Source organism: Hyaena hyaena, unplaced genomic scaffold, assembly GCF_003009895.1.
Source record: "Hyaena hyaena isolate Hyena2069 unplaced genomic scaffold, ASM300989v1 scaffold_2, whole genome shotgun sequence".
NCBI lineage: Eukaryota > Metazoa > Chordata > Mammalia > Carnivora > Hyaenidae > Hyaena > Hyaena hyaena.
Window position 1 is genome coordinate 5,457,493 of NW_024080634.1, and position 17,079 is coordinate 5,474,571.

A 17,079-nucleotide genomic window follows, 5' to 3' on the forward strand; every position below is an offset into this window, starting at 1 on the left:
CTACCTGCTCATGCTCTCTCTCACTCTCAATATAAATAAATAAAACATTTTTAAAAGTGCATAATAGGAACAATTTCTTGTCAACAGAATCAACAACTTAGATAACAAATTTTTTTGAAAAACATGAATTAAGCTCACTAAAAAAGAAATAGAAAACCTGAATGTCCTGCAACTTTTTTTAAATGGTGAAAAAAATTATGTTTAATATTAGTCGGCTGGACTAGGTTTAGATGATCCCAATTTTGTTGGCAACATCCAAAGCATCATAGTCAGAAATGAGTTGAACATATGCCTTCTTTTCTCCATCGGGCCTGATCAGGGTGTTGACCTTGGCCACATCAGTGTCACAGAGCTTCTTCACAGCCTGTTTGATCTGGTACTTGTTGGCCTTGACATCCACAATGAACACAGTGTCTTCTACTTACTTCAAGGCTAACTCTGTAGTCAAGAGGAACTTGATGGCATAGTAGTCAAGCTTGTTTCTCCTGGGGGCACTCTTTTGAGGATATTTGGGCTGCCTTTGGAGATGGAGTGTCTTGTTTGGGCCACTGGAATGTAGGTGACATGAGGATCTCCTGTGTGTGTGTGTGTGTGTGTGTGTGTGTGTGTGTGTGTGTGAGAAAGCCTTTGCTCTGGCTTCAGCTTTGGGAGGGGCAGGGGCTTCCTTCTTCCCTTTCCATACCATCTTCATAAAAGGCTAGGCCTACAACTTTAAAATAAAGTTCCAAATAATTTTTAGAGAGGAAAAAAGTATATTGGTTGAGCTAGCCTAGGGGACTACTCAGCAAGAGCCCACCTTCCTGCCCTTGCTTGTTGATTTGATAGAGAAAGGTAGAGTCAAGGTGACAGACACCAGCAGCTTAGCCAGCTCTGCTTGGGAAAAGCTGAGTCATAATGAGGTCGCTGCTTTCCATAAATCTAAGTGTCACCAATCAAACACCCTCAGATTACACTAAAGAAGGCATGTGGGGGAGTTCTAATTGCCTGTGCAGACCTTGACACACCTGGGGATTCATTTTCTTTTGAACTTTGTGAGCACAGTGTTCACTGGGAGAAAAAAATGTATATATTCTCCTTGGACAAACCTAAAATGCAGACACTTAGCACCCTAAAGAGTTATGTAAGGATTAGATAAAAACATTCCCAAAAGGCTTGGCACACAGTAAGAGCTTCATAAACACTCCCTCTCACTCGGGGGCAGGCTGGGAATCACACACAGCAGTGAACCTCGTCCCCACCTGAAAATCTACTCATAGGACTTTTATTTCTGGAGTTTAGGGAAAAGGGGGAACCTATGTCCTCAGAAGCAGTTACGGTGCCTAAACCATTTCACTGCGTTTGAGGAAAAAGCAAACATTTTCATTTTGCAGTGGATGATGGGCATGCACCCAAGAAAATTACTCAGCCCTTGTTTTTCTCTTTTCGGGGGTTTCCTAGAATAGTTTCAATCCAACTGCAATGAATCTCTAGACCCCATCGGCCCATCACCGTCTGTTTTGGCTTCGGGAAATATACCACCGCTCCACCCCGCAGACCACCGCCTGGCTCAGAGGCGGGATCAAAAGCGCGCAGCGCGGGGGGAAGGGGCGGACCCGAGTGGGGCGTTACGAAACCTTGGGAAACAGACAGCCACTCCTCGCAGGGGAGGGCCCGAGGGCCAAGGCCTCGTTCTCTAGAAGTCGTAGTACTGGATCCCAGAACTCAGCTTTCTGTGGCTTCTCTGTGCCCCGGCCTCTGCAGCGCGCTCCCGAGTGGCTCACCGCCCGGGCCGCCGTCCACGCGCCAAGTGCCTTCCCGGCCATGTCGTCCTGCAGCCGCGTGGCGCTGGTGACCGGGGCCAACAAGGGCCTCGGCTTCGCCATCGCGCGCGACCTGTGCCGGCAGTTCTCGGGGGACGTGGTGCTCACGGCGCGGGACGCGGCGCGGGGCCGGGCGGCGGTGCAGCAGCTGCAGGCCGAGGGCCTGAGCCCCCGCTTCCACCTGCTGGACATCGACGACCTGCAGAGCATCCGCGCCCTGCGCGACTTCCTGCGCAAGGAGTACGGGGGCCTCAACGTGCTGGTGAACAACGCGGGCGTCGCCTTCCAGCGTAGGTCGGGGGTGGGTCCCTGCGCGCCCGGAGGGTCGGGGCACAGAGCCGGAGGCACCCCCTACTCGTCCGCTGGAGGGATCGCGGAGCGCAGCGCCGGCCGCTCGGGATGCGCTCGGCATTCATTGCCCGCCGGTGCCGGCGTCTCGCTTTCCGCGGAGTCTCGGAAGCGGTTCGCTTCGCGCGGGGCTGGCGGGGCGCAGCCCGGGGCCCTCCCGGAGCCGTCGGCGGCTGCGGAGCGCCAGGAAACCGGCCTCCTGGGAGGGGGCGCCGCCCTGCTACACTCCTCGGCCTTCTGTCTCATGCAAAAAACAGTTTCCCTGCGAAGGATCTCTGAGCTCACTTGGGGCTTTCGCTTTCCTTGAAAGGGGGCTTTCATAGAAGCCGGGAGGCATCTGCTCGGGACAGGAAGTGGATCGCGGAGACACGGTCGGCGCGCCCGGGCACAATCGTGGACTTGAGATTTTGTTTCAGGCAGGGCTTTGATAGGCTCAGCCAGAAAGGAAGGGAGCCTTGTTCCCACCTCCAGCGAATTTGTCCTCCAACATACATTTTTTTAATGTTTTTATTTATTTATTTATTTCTAGGAGAGAGAGAGAGACAGCGTGAGCAGGGGAGGGTCAGAGAGAGAGGGAGTCACAGACTGAAACAGGCTCCAGGCTCTGAGCTGGCAGTCAGCACAGAGCCCGACGCGGGGCTCGAACCCACGAGCCGCGAGATCACGACCTAAGCCAAAGTCGGACGCTTAACCGACTAAGCCACCCAGGCGCCCCATCCAACATACATTTTAAGTGTGGTTTTGAGTAGCATCTTTGGACGGGGGAAGGAAGGGTCGAGGATATTACTTACGCTATTTATTGCTCTACTGAGAAAGTTGTTGAGCCGCCATGTGGTGGAGGTAGAAAGAATAATCAGGCCAGCCTCACCTCGTAGGGACGAGAAGAGACGAGAAACCCAAGAGGCAGAACGGAGTAAAAGCTACCACGAGGCCTTGATTGAACAGCCTCCCGGGCTCGACCCCCCACCGTGGCTGTGCGCGCGCACCTCCGACTCGGCGGCTCGGCTTTCTGGAAGCGCAGGTGGGAGGTGGCAGACGCCCGCAGGTGCAGCCCTCAGCCTCCGGTTGGGGGACCCAGGGATAAATACTCCGTTTCCGCGACCAGTCCTGCAGAAACGCGGCTCCATTGGAAACTGCTGTCCCCTCAAGAGTGTGGGCGGTGCACCAGCAGCCCGCGCAGCCCCAGGCACTCGCTGGAGTCGCAGGATCTCGGGCTTCATCCCACACCCGCTGAATCAGAATGTGCATTTTAACAGAATCGCCAGGTGCCTCCCATACCTGGTCAGGACTGAGCGGCAGCCGCGAAAGCCAAGAATTCACAAAGTGTGGCCAGACCAGTAGCTGTAGCGTCACCAGAGAACGCGTTCAAAATGCAAATTCTGGAGCCCCACCCGAGACCTTCTCAATCCCCCAGTCTGGGGGCGGAGCCCAGAAAGCTGTGTTTTAACAGGCCCTGCAGGTGATTCAGATACACGCTTGAAGCTAGAGAACCACCCATCCAGTGGCTTGAAAGTTGTTTTATTTAAAAAAAAATTTTTTAATGTTTTTTACTTATTTCTGAGAGAGAGAGAGAGAGAGAGAGAGAGAGACAGCGTGAGCAGGGGAAGCAGTCTCCAAGCCTGAGCGGTCAGCACAGAGCCCGACGCGGGGCTCGAACCCATGAACCATGAGATCATGCCCTGAGCCGAAGTCGGATGCTTAACCGACTGAGCCACCCAGGCGCCCCTTAAAAATTGTTTTAAGGTTAGCTTGTTTTAGGGGCGCCTGGGGGGCTCGGCTGGTTGAACGTGGGACTTCAGCTCAGGTCATGATCTCCCGGTTCATGATGAGTTCGGCCCCCATGGGACTCTGTGCTGACTGCTTGGAGCCTGGACCCTGCTTCCGGTTCTGTGTCTCCCTCTCTCTCTGCCCCTGACCAGCTTGTGCGCTCTCTCTCTCTCTCTCTCTTTCTCTCAAAAAATAAACTTAAAATAATAATTATAAAGTTGGCTTGTTTTACCTTTAATTAGAGATTAAAATCTGGGGCACCAGGCTGGCTCTCAATCTTGGGGTCCTGAGTTCCAGCCCCACCTTCAGTGTACAGATTGCTTAAATAAACTTTAAAAGAGAGAGAGAAAAGTTTCTCTTTGTTATATACATTTTAAGGGGGAAATGCATGACTTTGTCTTTGTTTCCTTCTCTTTTTATAAGCTGATGATCCAACACCCTTTGACATTCAAGCTGAGATAACACTGAAGACAAACTTTTTTGCCACAAGGAATGTCTGCATGGAATTACTGCCAATAATAAAACCTCATGGTAAGTCCAGCGATGTGTCTGCCCCTCCCCCACTCATTCTCACTTTCTCTTCTCTCTCTCTCTCTCTCTCTCTCTCTCAAAAATAAATAAAAATAAGGGGCGCCTGGGTGGCTTAGTCGGTTAAGCGTCTGACTTTGGCTCAGATCATGATCTCACAGTTGGTGGGTTTGAGCCCTGCATCGGGCTCTGTGCTGACAGCTCAGAGTGTGGAGCCTGTCTTTGGATTCTGTATCTTCCTGTCTCTCCGACCCTCCCCTGCTCATGCTGTCTGTCTCCCTCTATCTCTCTCAAAAATAAAATAAAATAAAATAAAATAAATAAAATATTAAAAAATTAAAAATAAAAAAATGTTAAAAAAATAAAAAGATATGAATAATGGCTGAGTGGCTCAGTTGGTTGAGGGTCCGACTCTTGATCCCAGCTCAGGTCTTAATCTCAGGGTCGTGAATTCAAGCCCCAGGTTGGGCTCCTCACTGGGCATGAAGCCTACTTAAAAATAAAATAAAAGATATATTTGATACTTGGCAGTGCTCTTTGATCCCATGATATGAACTCAACCCTAGAATAATAGGTGTTACAAGTCCCCCAAAGGCCTCTTGGCATTAAGCAACCTCAGTGGGTCCTTCCCAGCTCCCCAGGGTGGTGGGGCCACATCTCATCCAGGAGCCTGTCAGGGAAGGATCTATTTTAGCATCATTATGACTTTTCCTGTGTTCCTTTCTTCGCTTTGTGAAGCTAATGAAGAACCTCCTAAAGAAATGTTTCTTTATTAGGAAGTATCTTGCCCACACTTCCAAGTATTCAATAGCTTTTATTACTTTCTCCATAAATACTGGAGCGGCTTCCATAACCCAGGGTGCTGGGGACGCAGTGGTAAGCACTGTGGACAGGGACAATCCTGACCATGGAGCACCGAGTCCAGTGGACGAGACTGTCATTGACAAAGAATCCAACAGCTGTACTGGGAGAGGGCAGAGGAGGCTCGCTTCCCTGAGGATTCTCTTCTCCAGAAAGGCAGCTGTGATTCTTAGGAAGAAAAACTCTGTGGTTCTTATAAGAAATGTGCTTTTCTTGGGGTACCTGGGTGACTCAGTCAGTTAAGCATCTGACTGTTGATTTCAGCTCAGGTCATGATCCCAGGGTCGTGGGATCGGAGCCCCACATTGGGCCCTGTGCTGAGTGTGGAACCTGCTTAAGATTCTCTCTTTCTCCCCCTCTCCTCAGCTCATGCTCGCTCGCTCTCCCAAAAAAAAGAAAAAAGAAGTGCTTTTCTTAATTTAACATTTTGAATAAAGATGATCTCTAGTGCAAAAATCTTAAAATCTAAAAAGATGCTTGGTGAGAGTTGCACTCAGACTCCTGTCCCCGACTTGCCCAATTCCTGTCCCCGACTTGCCCAATTCCTGTCCCCAGCCTCTGCAGACAATTCCCTTCGTCCTTTCCTCATGGAAGGAGATCACAGAAAGCCCACAGGCAGAGCTGCAGGGACTGGCTGAAGGAAGGCTTGGTTCTAGGTGCATAGAGTTGCTGAGTGCTCAGGGCCAAGGGGATAGTTTTTGAATACAAATCTAAGTTATGTATGTATGTGCATGTCTATATATATATACATATATACCTTTTTACATAAAGGGAACATTAAATATAGTGTTTGCCACCATGCTTTCTTCACTTAACTGTATCTGGGACTCCTTCTAGATCAGGACAGAAAGCTTTCTTCTTTTTTTTTTTTTTACAGCTGCGTAGTATTCCATTTGCAAGGGTGACTTTTACCAAGTGTCTGGAAATCTCTCCATGGGTTTTAGAATCCTAGAATTTGAAAGCTATAAGGTATTGAAGAAGCTTTATATTCCTATGCCTTCATTTTACAGAGAAGACATGAAATCGAGACCCAAAGACATGAAAGCAGGTAGTGAAAGAGCTGAAATGGTCTTCAGGTTTCCTGATTTCACCCCTCAGTCAAATCAGGATAATTAGTTCCAGTGAAGGGAAGGACCTTAACGCCAAATGATTGCAAACCAAGCTATTTTGAAAGATGAAAAGCAGCTTGGAGGAGGAGGGTGGAGCTCAGGCATCAACCCAGAAGCAGATGAATCACTGGCTTCAACCAGTTCTCTGTAACAGTAATTCCCAAAGTGGAAATCTGGTTTACAACACATTGAGAATATTTGTGAATTTTCAGTAAAAGTCATGTTTACTTGGAGGGCAAAAAGCTGAGGATCATTGCCTCTTGATTTTTAGGGAATCACTCTTAACCCACACAAAACTGACTTGAAAGCCACATTTTATTTAGATTTATAATACCTCTTTAAGGAAGAGTTACCCCTTTTGCTTATTTATTCGATTCTGAGTAAATAAGTTAATCCAATGTTTACCCACTAGGGGGAGCTACTTGTCCACTCTTTCTAAGAAAGGGGGAGGGGTTGTTCCAGGACCAGTGAGCCCACCTGGACTTCAGCAAAGAAAAGGTGGTGGTGATTGTGTGGGTGCAGCCCTTCTCAGGGTTGATTGGACCTAGCGGGCTGCTGAGATGGTCATCCCTCGGCCTCTCTCCCAGAGATGTCACCTGAGTTCAAAGAGAACACCTCTGACTCTTACAAAGTGTTTTATTTCCACCAAAGGCGTAGAGTAGCTCCTATAATTCATTTTTCTTTCTTCCTTTACCCTTTTGAATTTAATTCCTTGTAGCAGCCAGGCGATTAAGAACAAAGTTGTTTAGGGTGCCTGGGTGGCTCAACTGGTTAGGTGTCTGTTGATGTCTGCTCGGGTCTCCATCTCGGGGTGTGAGTTCAAGCCCCACATTGGGCTCTACACTGGACGTGGAGCCTACTTAAAAAAAAAAGAACAAAGCTGTTTAGAAAGTAATGAAGAACACAACGTCATCAAAGTAATATTCCTGGCCAAAGCATTGAAGTGAATCTAATTATAAGAAAATCATGCCAATCCAAATGGGAGAAATACTACAAAATAATAGCCTAGAGTCTTCAAAAAGATCATTGTTCACTACTCTAGGTTAAAATAGACTAAAGAGGTATGACCGCTAAATATAATCCATGATCCCACATTGGAGACTGGATGAAAACAAAACCTATAAAGAGAGATTATTGAGATAATTGGAGTCCTTTGAATACGGAGTGTACTTCAGATAATAGTGCCGTGATGAATGTCTGGAGGGTGATCTCTCTTGTGGTTATGTAAGGTGATACTTTTGTTACCAAATATAAAGTGCCTAGGGCAAAGTTTTGTATTTGTCTGCAATTAAGACAAAGAGAAAGCAAATGTGGCCAAATGTTAATAATTGAGATGCTTAGGTGAAGGGTAAATGGGTATTTATTGAATTATTCTTGCAATTTCTCCGCAGGCTTCAAATTTTTCACAGTTCAAAGTTGGGAAAGAAATATGTACTACAAGAGAGGGAGAAAATACTAAAGTGTCTTAGGTACCCGGGGATACGTGATGTGCTCATATTCAAAACAGAGTGAGGGCATCTCTGTGTGCGGTCAGCCCACAAAGCTATCTAGTAGAATGTACAACACTCCCCCCACCCCCAACCCCATGGTGAATGAATGCCACTCAGAAAATACAATAAAATCCAACTATCTTATTGGAAACAGAGAAAGTGGATTCAGGATATTGTATAAGAAAAGAATCCCTTAAATGTGGTGTCTTTTTTTAAATATTCATTTTATATTCATTCATTCACTTCATCCGAAGTGGGCTCTGTGCTGACAGCAGACAGCTCCATGTAGGGGCTCAAACTCCTGAACCATGATATCCTGACCTGAACTGAAGTCAGACGGTCAACTGACTGAGCCACCCAGGTACCACAATGAGGTGTCTTTCGATGTTAGGTGAACTGTGTAAATTCACATACTTAACAGTTTGGGGATTTCCATCAATGTTTCAAACCATCTCTAGTTTTTGGCCTGCATGTTTTTTCATAGACATAACTGTCTCTTTAATAGCCATGAGTTATTGTTAATGTGAATATTAACTCATTAATTTATTAATGATGGGCTAAAGAAAGTGAAGAAAATCAAAACAGATGGAGAATCAACCCACTCCATGCGTGAGAGTACCCATCATTCAGGATAAACAAGGGTCATCGTAAGTCATTGCTTGACCCTGATTTTTGGCAGTTGGAGACAAAGAGGTGGTGCCCGGGGCCGTAGGAAATTGTGCAAACCGATAAAGAGCTTTAATCCTTGGGGTGAGGGTGCTGTCTCGGAAAGCAAGTTCATGGGCACCTGGAGTGTTTGTATGTGTGTAGTGGGATGTTTTATAAAATTACTTCCTACTGGAGAATCACTGTTCTTTAGCCCCTATTACTGACAAATGTCTCCTTCCCTTTGGGGGAACAAAGCACAAAATACTGGTGAAGCCCACTGGTGCCTTCTAGAGTCTTTTTTTTTTATATCAGCAATTAAACCTGCAGTATCCATCAATTGTATGTTGGGTATAGTCACCCAACAATTGTTTATCTGTGACTTGCTTCCATTATTTTTACTGTTCTGTTTCAGGCAGGGTGGTGAATATCAGTAGTTTAGAGGGCTCCAAAGCCCTTGAAAATTGCAGCGCAGATCTACAGAAGAAGTTCCGATGTGAGACACTCGCAGAAGAGGACCTGGTGGACCTCATGAACAAGTTTGTGGAGGATGCAAACAATGAAGTGCATGAGAGGGAAGGCTGGCCCGACTCAGCTTATGGGGTGTCCAAGCTGGGGGTCACGGTCTTATCAAGGATCTTGGCCCAGCGTCTCGATGAGAAGAGAAAAGCTGACAGGATTCTGCTGAATGCATGCTGCCCGGGGTGGGTGAAGACGGACCTCGGTGGGCCTTGCGGCCCCAGGACTGTGGAGGAGGGAGCTGAGACCCCTGTCTACTTGGCCCTCCTGCCTCCAGATGCTACCGAGCCTCACGGCCAGCTAGTCCATGACAAAGTCGTCCAAAACTGGTGAATGTCTACTTTGGTGCTTAATACTTAATAAATGTTTGTGGAGCGAATGAGTGAATTCTGGTGGTGCAGTCAGCTTCTGTTTCTGTCGACTAGAATCTCCCTGTGAGAAAGCGGGTCTCGTTCTAGAATCAGGCCAAGAGATTTTGCTGTGCCCAGACTCTAACCTGAGAGGGAGAAGAACCTGGTCCAGTGGTTCTCCAGTGTCAGAGTGCATCACAATCACCTGGAGGGCATGTTAAAACATTGCCCCGAACTGGGGCCCAACGATGTGCATGTCTGACACGTTCCTGGGTGCTGCTGGTGTTGGCTGAGCGAGAGCCCTCAGCTGTTTCTAGGTGGTTGACTCCATGAGGATATGATTCCTCCTCCGTTTCCATTGCTCTGCAATCCTGCTTTGTACCACATTCTGTTTCATTATATTTGAGCACATTTTAATCGGTTCCTACAAAGTAGTATGGCTTAAAGGACTCAGGAAGAATGTCCTTTTTTTCCACTGGGATACGATTCCTTTCATACTGGGTTTTTCACTTGGGGTTTTGCGTTCTGGGTTTCCCAGAATGTTTGCAAGGTTGCTCGGCCCCTTCTTTCAAATTGCTCCTGCATAGGCAACTTTGTGCAGACCGTCTCTGCTCTCACAGAGGCAGCTGTCTTCTCCCTGGCCTGTTCCTGCCCCCCTACAGCCCAGGGTGATTCTTAAGCCTTCCCGAGCTCCTTTTGTATCCTCTCTGACAACCACCAACTCCACGTTCACTGCTTTCAAATGGGACTGGTTTTGTAATCAGCCTCCTTGGTTCTGGTTATACCCTGTAGAAGAAGGACTCGGAGACTAAAGACTCTTACAAAAGAGACGTACCCTTGTGAGGAAGGTTTGCTAGGGCGTCAAGACCTCAGAAGGAATGGCTGGCCAAACAACAGAAATACAACAGGTGTGCAACGGACAAACGACAAAGGAAAGAAACCACAAATTTACCAAGTTTATGATGGGCTGTTCATGGTGAGATACAGCAATATCCTCACTTGATTATGACCACAAAGGTCACATCGTATCACCTGTCAACAGCATTGCAGAAATAAGGAATGATGCTGGTTTTCACTCGATAATCCGGTAGAGTATGGGAATGCTCAGGGTTTCCTTCACTTGGCGGACCAGGACTATCCAGGTAACCCTGTTATTTCTGGTCTATCACGGCGTGCAAAGTGTTTGTCTTGACTCTCAAATGTAATGATGGCAGCATGGCAAAGTGTCATGGAGCTCTGACAACCCACACCTCACTTCTTCATCCACTTTGGGTGGAGGACCTCTGAATCCCACCCAGATTACATCTCACTTCCTGTAGCCATCTCTATATTGCCTGATCCCATCCAGCCTGGTCTTACAGTCATCTCAGACCAGAGCTCCTAAGACATTTTTAATGACTTCGTGTCTGGCTCTAAAAACATTTTAATGGCTTTCGATATGTTGCCTCATTATCTTTCATACTCTGGCCTCCCTCTGCAGCCCGCCTCCAGAACGCTGCCAGTGGTGGTGGAGAGCTCTGGGACCACGGAGCACCTGTAGATTCTGCCTAATGGGGTCACAGACAGGAAATGTACAAGTAAACAGGCAATTTCCTTTGATTTCTTCTCCCTTTTTCCTCTCTAGCCACATTTCACCTTGACATTTTTGGATCCACGTGTAGCCCACTTAAAAGATCCTTAATGGTAAACTGGCGATCAGAACAGCACGTCTCATTTTTTTTATGGAAAGGTCATAGGGGACCATTATTGGATAGTCTGCCCAGCACCCTCCCCCACTGCTTCTTCCCATGTTTGCAGCTGCGACAGGCACCAAGTGACTTTGCCCTGCTGGCCTCTGTTGCCTCCTCCAGCAGTAAGCCTGTCTTCTAAAGAGGAGGACTAGCTGGCCCGCATCAGGAAAAGTTCTGAGCTGACAAGTGGCCACGCCACATCCCATGTGGTTTAGGAAGCAGAGGGAACCAAGCATAGCCAGTCCTCAACCAACCAGTTCTCAAGAGACACACTTAAAGAGTGACTCCAAGAGAGACTGTCCCCACTCTCCATAGTGGCATCCCCTACCTGGCCTCAAGATATTCCCGAGATCCCTGATTCTAAGAGATGCTCCAAGACACCCCTGTATCCTTATAAGAAATGCCCCCTTATGTTTTATTTTAGAGAGAGATTGAGAGCACAAGTGGGGGAGAGAAGCAGAGAGAGAATCTTAAGCAGGCTCCAACTTCAGCACAGAGCCTGAAGCAGGACTCGATCCCACAACTCTGGGTCAAAATCAAGAGTCAGATGCTCAACTGACTGAGTCACCCAGGCACCCCAAGAAAGGTCCCTTTCCTTAAGCTAGTTTGAATTATGTTAATGCTTGAAACAAAAAGGAATCTAATACATGTGCGTGAAAACATTTTTGCTGTGTGCTATAGTGGAAAAATAATTAGGCTTAGAATCAGAAAGGGAAAGAGAAAAAAAATTCATGAATTGAGAACCATGGCATACTCAGCCACATGCCATGCTTAATATCTTCCCTACATTGTCTTATGTATTTCTCACAGCAGTTCTTTGAGATAGGTATTAATATGATTTAAATGAATCCTTATCATTCAAATAAGGAAAAAGGGCTTGGAGAAGTTGATTAACTTGCCCAAGATCACACAGCTAAGAGCCAAGAGCCTGGATCACATCCAGGACTAAGGCCAGTTCCTTGGCTTTTCTTCATGCCTAGTGTTTGGCACATCCAACTTCACTACTAGGAGTCTAGTGACCAAGGCAATTCCCTTGGTGTAAAAATTAAGGGACATGATACACCAAATCTAAGTGATTTGGAAGCCATATGGTTATTAGATCCTAATTTAGCCTTTGTGTGGACTTTTCCATAAGGTAGGCAAATTAAATACAGTTTAAAAGTGGCATATTTTAAGTGGATTATACCATTATGTGTATTTCTTAGGTACCAAATGGAGCCACTGACCCTCTCTGAATCAGCGTCTCCGTGACATACTTTTCTAGGTTGACACATGTGTGTTAAGTCTCATACAGTGTGGGAGGGTATCAGCTGTAGGCCTGGCCTTTGGGCCTCTCCCTCACCTACTCAGCTGCAGCAAGGATTGTGACAGGCCAAGATCCTGAACAGTGATGTTGTGTGGAGATGAAGTGGGTGATAATGACGATCCTGACAAAGGTTTACTTGTTACTGCAAGTCGACCACAAAGTGGGCACAGCATCAAATACAGAACTAAGAAGGACTTTATTTAGACGGGGTGGAGTACAATCTAGTTTATTGCAAAGACAGGGTTAGAGGATCACCAGTATTTGCATATGGAAACTCAGAATGTGTTTACCTCACCAATGTCTCTAGTAGGTAGGCCAGCCTGAGCCAGAGAATGTAGTCACCTCTGACTTATAACCCCTTCTTTATTATCAGAAGGGGTAAGGATTAAGGTTTTGATTCAAATGAACTCTGAAATGCTCTGATTAGAATATTATTATGTGAGGAACCTGCTCTATCTATATGCCTTAAACAGATGAACACGGCTAAGTAGACTTTTAAGAGTGACTACCTGACCCATGAAAATGGAGTTTGTGTGGGAATAAATTTTCAAATCTTAATGCTGTACATTGACTGTCAATCCTGACTATAAATGTAGTTGTTCTTTTTAGGGTTTATGACACTTGAATCTGTCAACATTAATTTAAATTAACTTTCCATACACCTGGATTTCTTTAGAGATAGGTGACATAAAAAGGCAAGCATATTGGTGGGAATGCGAACTGGTGCAGCCACTCTGGAAAACAGTATGGAGATTCATCAAAATTTAAAAATAGAACTACCCTATGACCCAGCAATTGCACTACTAGGTATTTATCCAAGGGATACAGGTGTGCTGTTTCTAAGGGGCACATGCATCCCAATGTTTATAGCAGCACTATCGACAATAGCCAAAGTATGGAAAGCACCCAAATGTCCATCGATAGATGAATGGATAAAGATGTGGTATATGTATATGTATGTATACACACACACACACACACACACACACACACAATGGAGTATTACTCGGCAATCTAAAAGAATGAAATCCTGCTATTTGCAACTATGTAGATATTATAGAGGGTATTCTGCTAAGCAAAATGTCAGTCAGAGAATGACAGATATCATATGGCTTCACTCATATGATAAATTGAAGATACAAAACAGATGAACATAAGGGAAGGGAAGCAAAAATAATATAAAAACAGGAAGAGGGGGCGCCTGGGTGGCTCAGTAGGTTAAGCGTCCGACTTTGGCTCAGGTCATGAGCTCACAGTTCGTGGGTTTGAGCCCCGCGTCGGGCTCTGTGCTAACAGCTCAGAGCCTGGAGCCTGCTTCAGATTCGGTATCTCCCTCTCTCTCTGACCCTCTCCAGTTCATGCTCTCTCTCTCTGTCTCATTAAACATTAAAAAAATTTTTTTTAATTTAAAAAATTAAAAAAACAGGAAAGGGGACAAAACATAAGAGACTTAAACATGGAGAACAAACAGAGGGTTACTGGGGGGGTTGTGGGAGGGGGGATGGGCTAAATGGGTGCGGGGCATTAAGGAATCTACTCCTGAAATCATTGTTGCACTATATGCTAACTTGGATGTAAATTAAAAAATAAATTAAATTTTTAAAAAGGCAAGCATATTATTTTATTTAATGTATAGGACAAAGTTACACATGCCGGTTTTGACATGAATAGATTAGTTCTCTCTTTCAGTGGGAAGTAGAAGCAGTTCTTAAATTATGAGTTAAACGCAGTATGGAGTGTGGCTAGGATTTGAGGAAACTAAAACAAAAAAACCCACCTCACCTCTTTGGCAAGTGTTTTAGTAAAAGTGGAGTTTCTCATATCTTCATCAAGAAGTCAATTTTCATGAAATTATTTTCTTCCTACTAAATGCTCTACCCTTTAGTTTTCCTCGGCTTCCACTTTAAGACCATTCCTAAAACTGACCATTAGAGAATTTACATCTGGGGCAAGTGGTATATGGCAAACGTAGACGGAATCAGAAGCCCGGGTAGGCCAGGGGTCCAGTATCACAAGCTATAAAAATATTTTTGGTGATTTGGGGGCGATGATAGATCCCTTTGGGAATCTGATACAAACTATATACCCTTTTCCAGAAACATATACACAAAATGTTCTGTATAATGTTGAAGTGTGCATGGACCTCGCACTCTCACCTCCTAACTTTCATGACCGCCTAGCTTGTAGGAGCCCCAGACTAGATCTGAAGATTCCTGAAGGGACTGTCAAGGGTTAAATGATTGGCGGCCTATGCTGAAATTACTACCTCACTCAACAGGTGCCACTGCTTTGATTGGCTGGGAGCCCCAGCTGGTGCAATCAGGATGCTCAGGTGAACTCTGCATGACTCCAGTCCTTCAAGGTGCATCTGGCCCTGCAGCTGTCAGGCCAGGGTGGGTGGCTCTAAACTATCCAGGTCCGAAGGCTCCTGAGGATGACAGGAAGGAGTTAGACTTTATCTGGAAATATTAAGGCTCTTTAGGCTGAGGTCTCCATTCTGAGCCAGAGCCCACGTAAAGGAACTGATTACAGAAATTAATTCCCTCACCTCTGCTTCCGAGGGCCAGAAAGGTGCGGCTTCCCGGAGTGGGGGCGCCTTAACCAGGGTCTCCGACCCTCCAGCAGCCCCAGCGACCCTCCAGTAGCCCCAGCGTATGGAAAGGTTCATTTCACCTCCTCGCCAAAGGTTTGGGTGTGGCCCCGACGGAAAGGATGAGTTGAGCCGGGTGCCGTCGGGCCCAGTTTTTTGGATCCCACGGTTCTCCTTATCTGTAGCTACAAAGCCCCTCCTGGGGTACGCTGATTCACTGACTGAGGTCCCCTTCCCTTCAAGTATGTCGGGGGAGCCCCGGGTGAAAGTCGAAGCCATTCCGCCCACCCCAGCAGGCCTTTCCCACAGCTGCCGGCTGCGAGGGCGGCAGTTAGTCTCTGCTACTCAGAGCGACGCCCACCGCCTAGAAGCTGTGGAAGACTGGGGTCGGAGCCCCAAGCTCACCAGTCGACGCCCATGACACGCCCCCGCGCGCTAAGGTACCGCCTCCTGATCCCTCCCCCCACTAAAGGCCCGCCTACTGGCTCTGACCCCGCACTGAGGGCTCGCCCTTGGTCCCGCCCCGGCTCCGCCCCCCGCGCGTCGAGGGCCCGCCCCGGCCCCGCCCATGCCCGCCCTGGCCACGCCCCCATGCCGAGGGCCCTCCTCACGGTCCCGCCCCACCGCCTGGGGCCGCGGCCGCTCCGGCTCGGGCGCGGCGCTTCTTCCGCGGTCCCGGCTCCGACTGAGCCGCAGCGGCCGCTCGCTCTACCTGCCACAGCCGGGCCGGCTCTTCCGCGCCACACGTGGGCGCGCCCGCCGCCAAGGGACGCTGCCGCCGCCGCCGGTAAGCCAGCCCCGCGCCCTCGGCTGCCGGGCTGAGCCCGGGCGTCTCCTCCTGCGGGCCCGGGGGCGGAGAGGCGGCGCGGACGTCCTCCCCCCCGGCGCGCAGGGTTCGAGCGGCGTTGTGGGGGAGGTCCCGGGGCGAGGGGGGCTCCCCGAGCGCGGCCGGGGCCCGCGGCGTGCGCTGCTGCAGTGCGGGGCCGGCCGCAGCGAGGCCGCGCGTGGGCGTGGGCTCCGGCCCGGGACTCCCCGCCAGGGGCCGCCTGGGGGCAGGGCGGGGTCCCCCAGGTACCCGGGCCCCCCCGCAGCGAAGGAAGTGCGGCCAAGTCCACACAGGGCCCGCGCGGCCTCTCGTCCGGCAGGTGGAGGTCAGGTGGGTCACCGCCCGCCCTCCCCTCACCTCGGCGGGCGGAAGATGGCCAGCCGCGCCTTTGTTTGCTTGTGCGGTCCTGGTCCGGGAGGAGGGCTAGGGACCGAATCCTTTGTAAACTGAGGGCTTTCCTGTTAAGGGAAGACCCCAGAGTCGCCTAGACTGTCCCCAGGAGAAGGGATCCGAGCCGCAGTGCGCGCGCTCTCCCCCCACGCCTGGCCCCGGAGTCTTGCAGGATTGCCGCCTGCGGCCGGCGAGGTTGTACCTTCAGCAACTCGTAGGGCTGCGTATGAAGACTCTTAGCCGCAGGTGTTTCCCTAACCTGGGACAGTTGCTCAATATTTGGAGAAAGCTTTGTAGGATTTTTTGGTTAGGCGATGGAGGCCTTCCCCTCCCACCCTTCTCCAAGCCCACTCCCGTTAGGGTCTTAAATTTTTTCCACTGTAATTTAATTACCACTCTGAAAGACCAAATTCAAAATAACGTGCCCCAGAGTTGATTAAACCAATGGCCGGAGAGTGTTTACGTGCTGTAGACTAAGGCTCGTTATCTGATGTTCTTGGGAGAGGGTGGCTATTTGTCATTTTTCTCTGTTTTCATCTTATCCCAATGTTCTTTCATGTAACTGTCTTTACAATTAACTTCTGATCTGGGCAGTTGATTTTTCACCTGAACTTGTTTTTCTAAGAAATTAGAAATGGATAAGGTGAGAGATTTCTTGCTGACATTTTCGATTTTAAGGCGGATACTTCTGGTCAGATGTACTTGTTTATATGATTACTCCTTTGTGTATTGTTAGGCTGTGGAACTCTCTCAGTTTTACTGAGCTGAGCCTCTCACAGGAAAGGGATTCAGGGTAGATTGCAAGATCATTGTCGAAAGAC

General features: G+C 48.2%; 2 protein-coding genes, 1 long non-coding RNA gene and 1 pseudogene across 6 annotated transcripts in view; 2 read left to right on the forward strand and 2 right to left on the reverse strand.

The window, feature by feature from the left end:
- Window positions 1-226: 226 nt before the first annotated feature.
- Window positions 227-685, reverse strand: LOC120229264 (annotated as a pseudogene).
- A 956-nt stretch (window positions 686-1,641) lies between these two features.
- On the forward strand, window positions 1,642-9,453 carry CBR3 (carbonyl reductase 3). Its single transcript, XM_039228483.1, has 3 exons — window positions 1,642-2,089; window positions 4,338-4,445; window positions 8,963-9,453. The coding sequence occupies exons 1-3, from the start codon at window positions 1,801-1,803 to the stop codon at window positions 9,397-9,399; spliced, it is 834 nt and encodes a 277-aa protein (XP_039084414.1). The 5' UTR covers window positions 1,642-1,800; the 3' UTR covers window positions 9,400-9,453.
- On the reverse strand, window positions 7,033-15,818 carry LOC120229478. 2 transcript variants are annotated; one of them, XR_005527748.1, is made up of 3 exons: window positions 15,755-15,818; window positions 14,719-14,880; window positions 7,033-7,268 (listed from the first exon to the last, which is right to left on the reverse strand). It is a non-coding gene; the product is annotated as an uncharacterized LOC120229478 (long non-coding RNA). The 2 variants fall into 2 exon arrangements; XR_005527747.1 differs by having other exon boundaries at window positions 7,033-7,271.
- Window positions 15,692-17,079, forward strand: part of DOP1B (DOP1 leucine zipper like protein B) — a 103,735-nt gene continuing 102,347 nt past the window's right edge. For all 3 annotated transcript variants that reach the window (XR_005527738.1, XM_039228463.1, XM_039228468.1), the window contains exon 1: window positions 15,692-15,829. The gene's annotated coding sequence lies outside the window, so the exon portion shown is untranslated. The remainder of the gene's footprint in view (window positions 15,830-17,079) is intronic.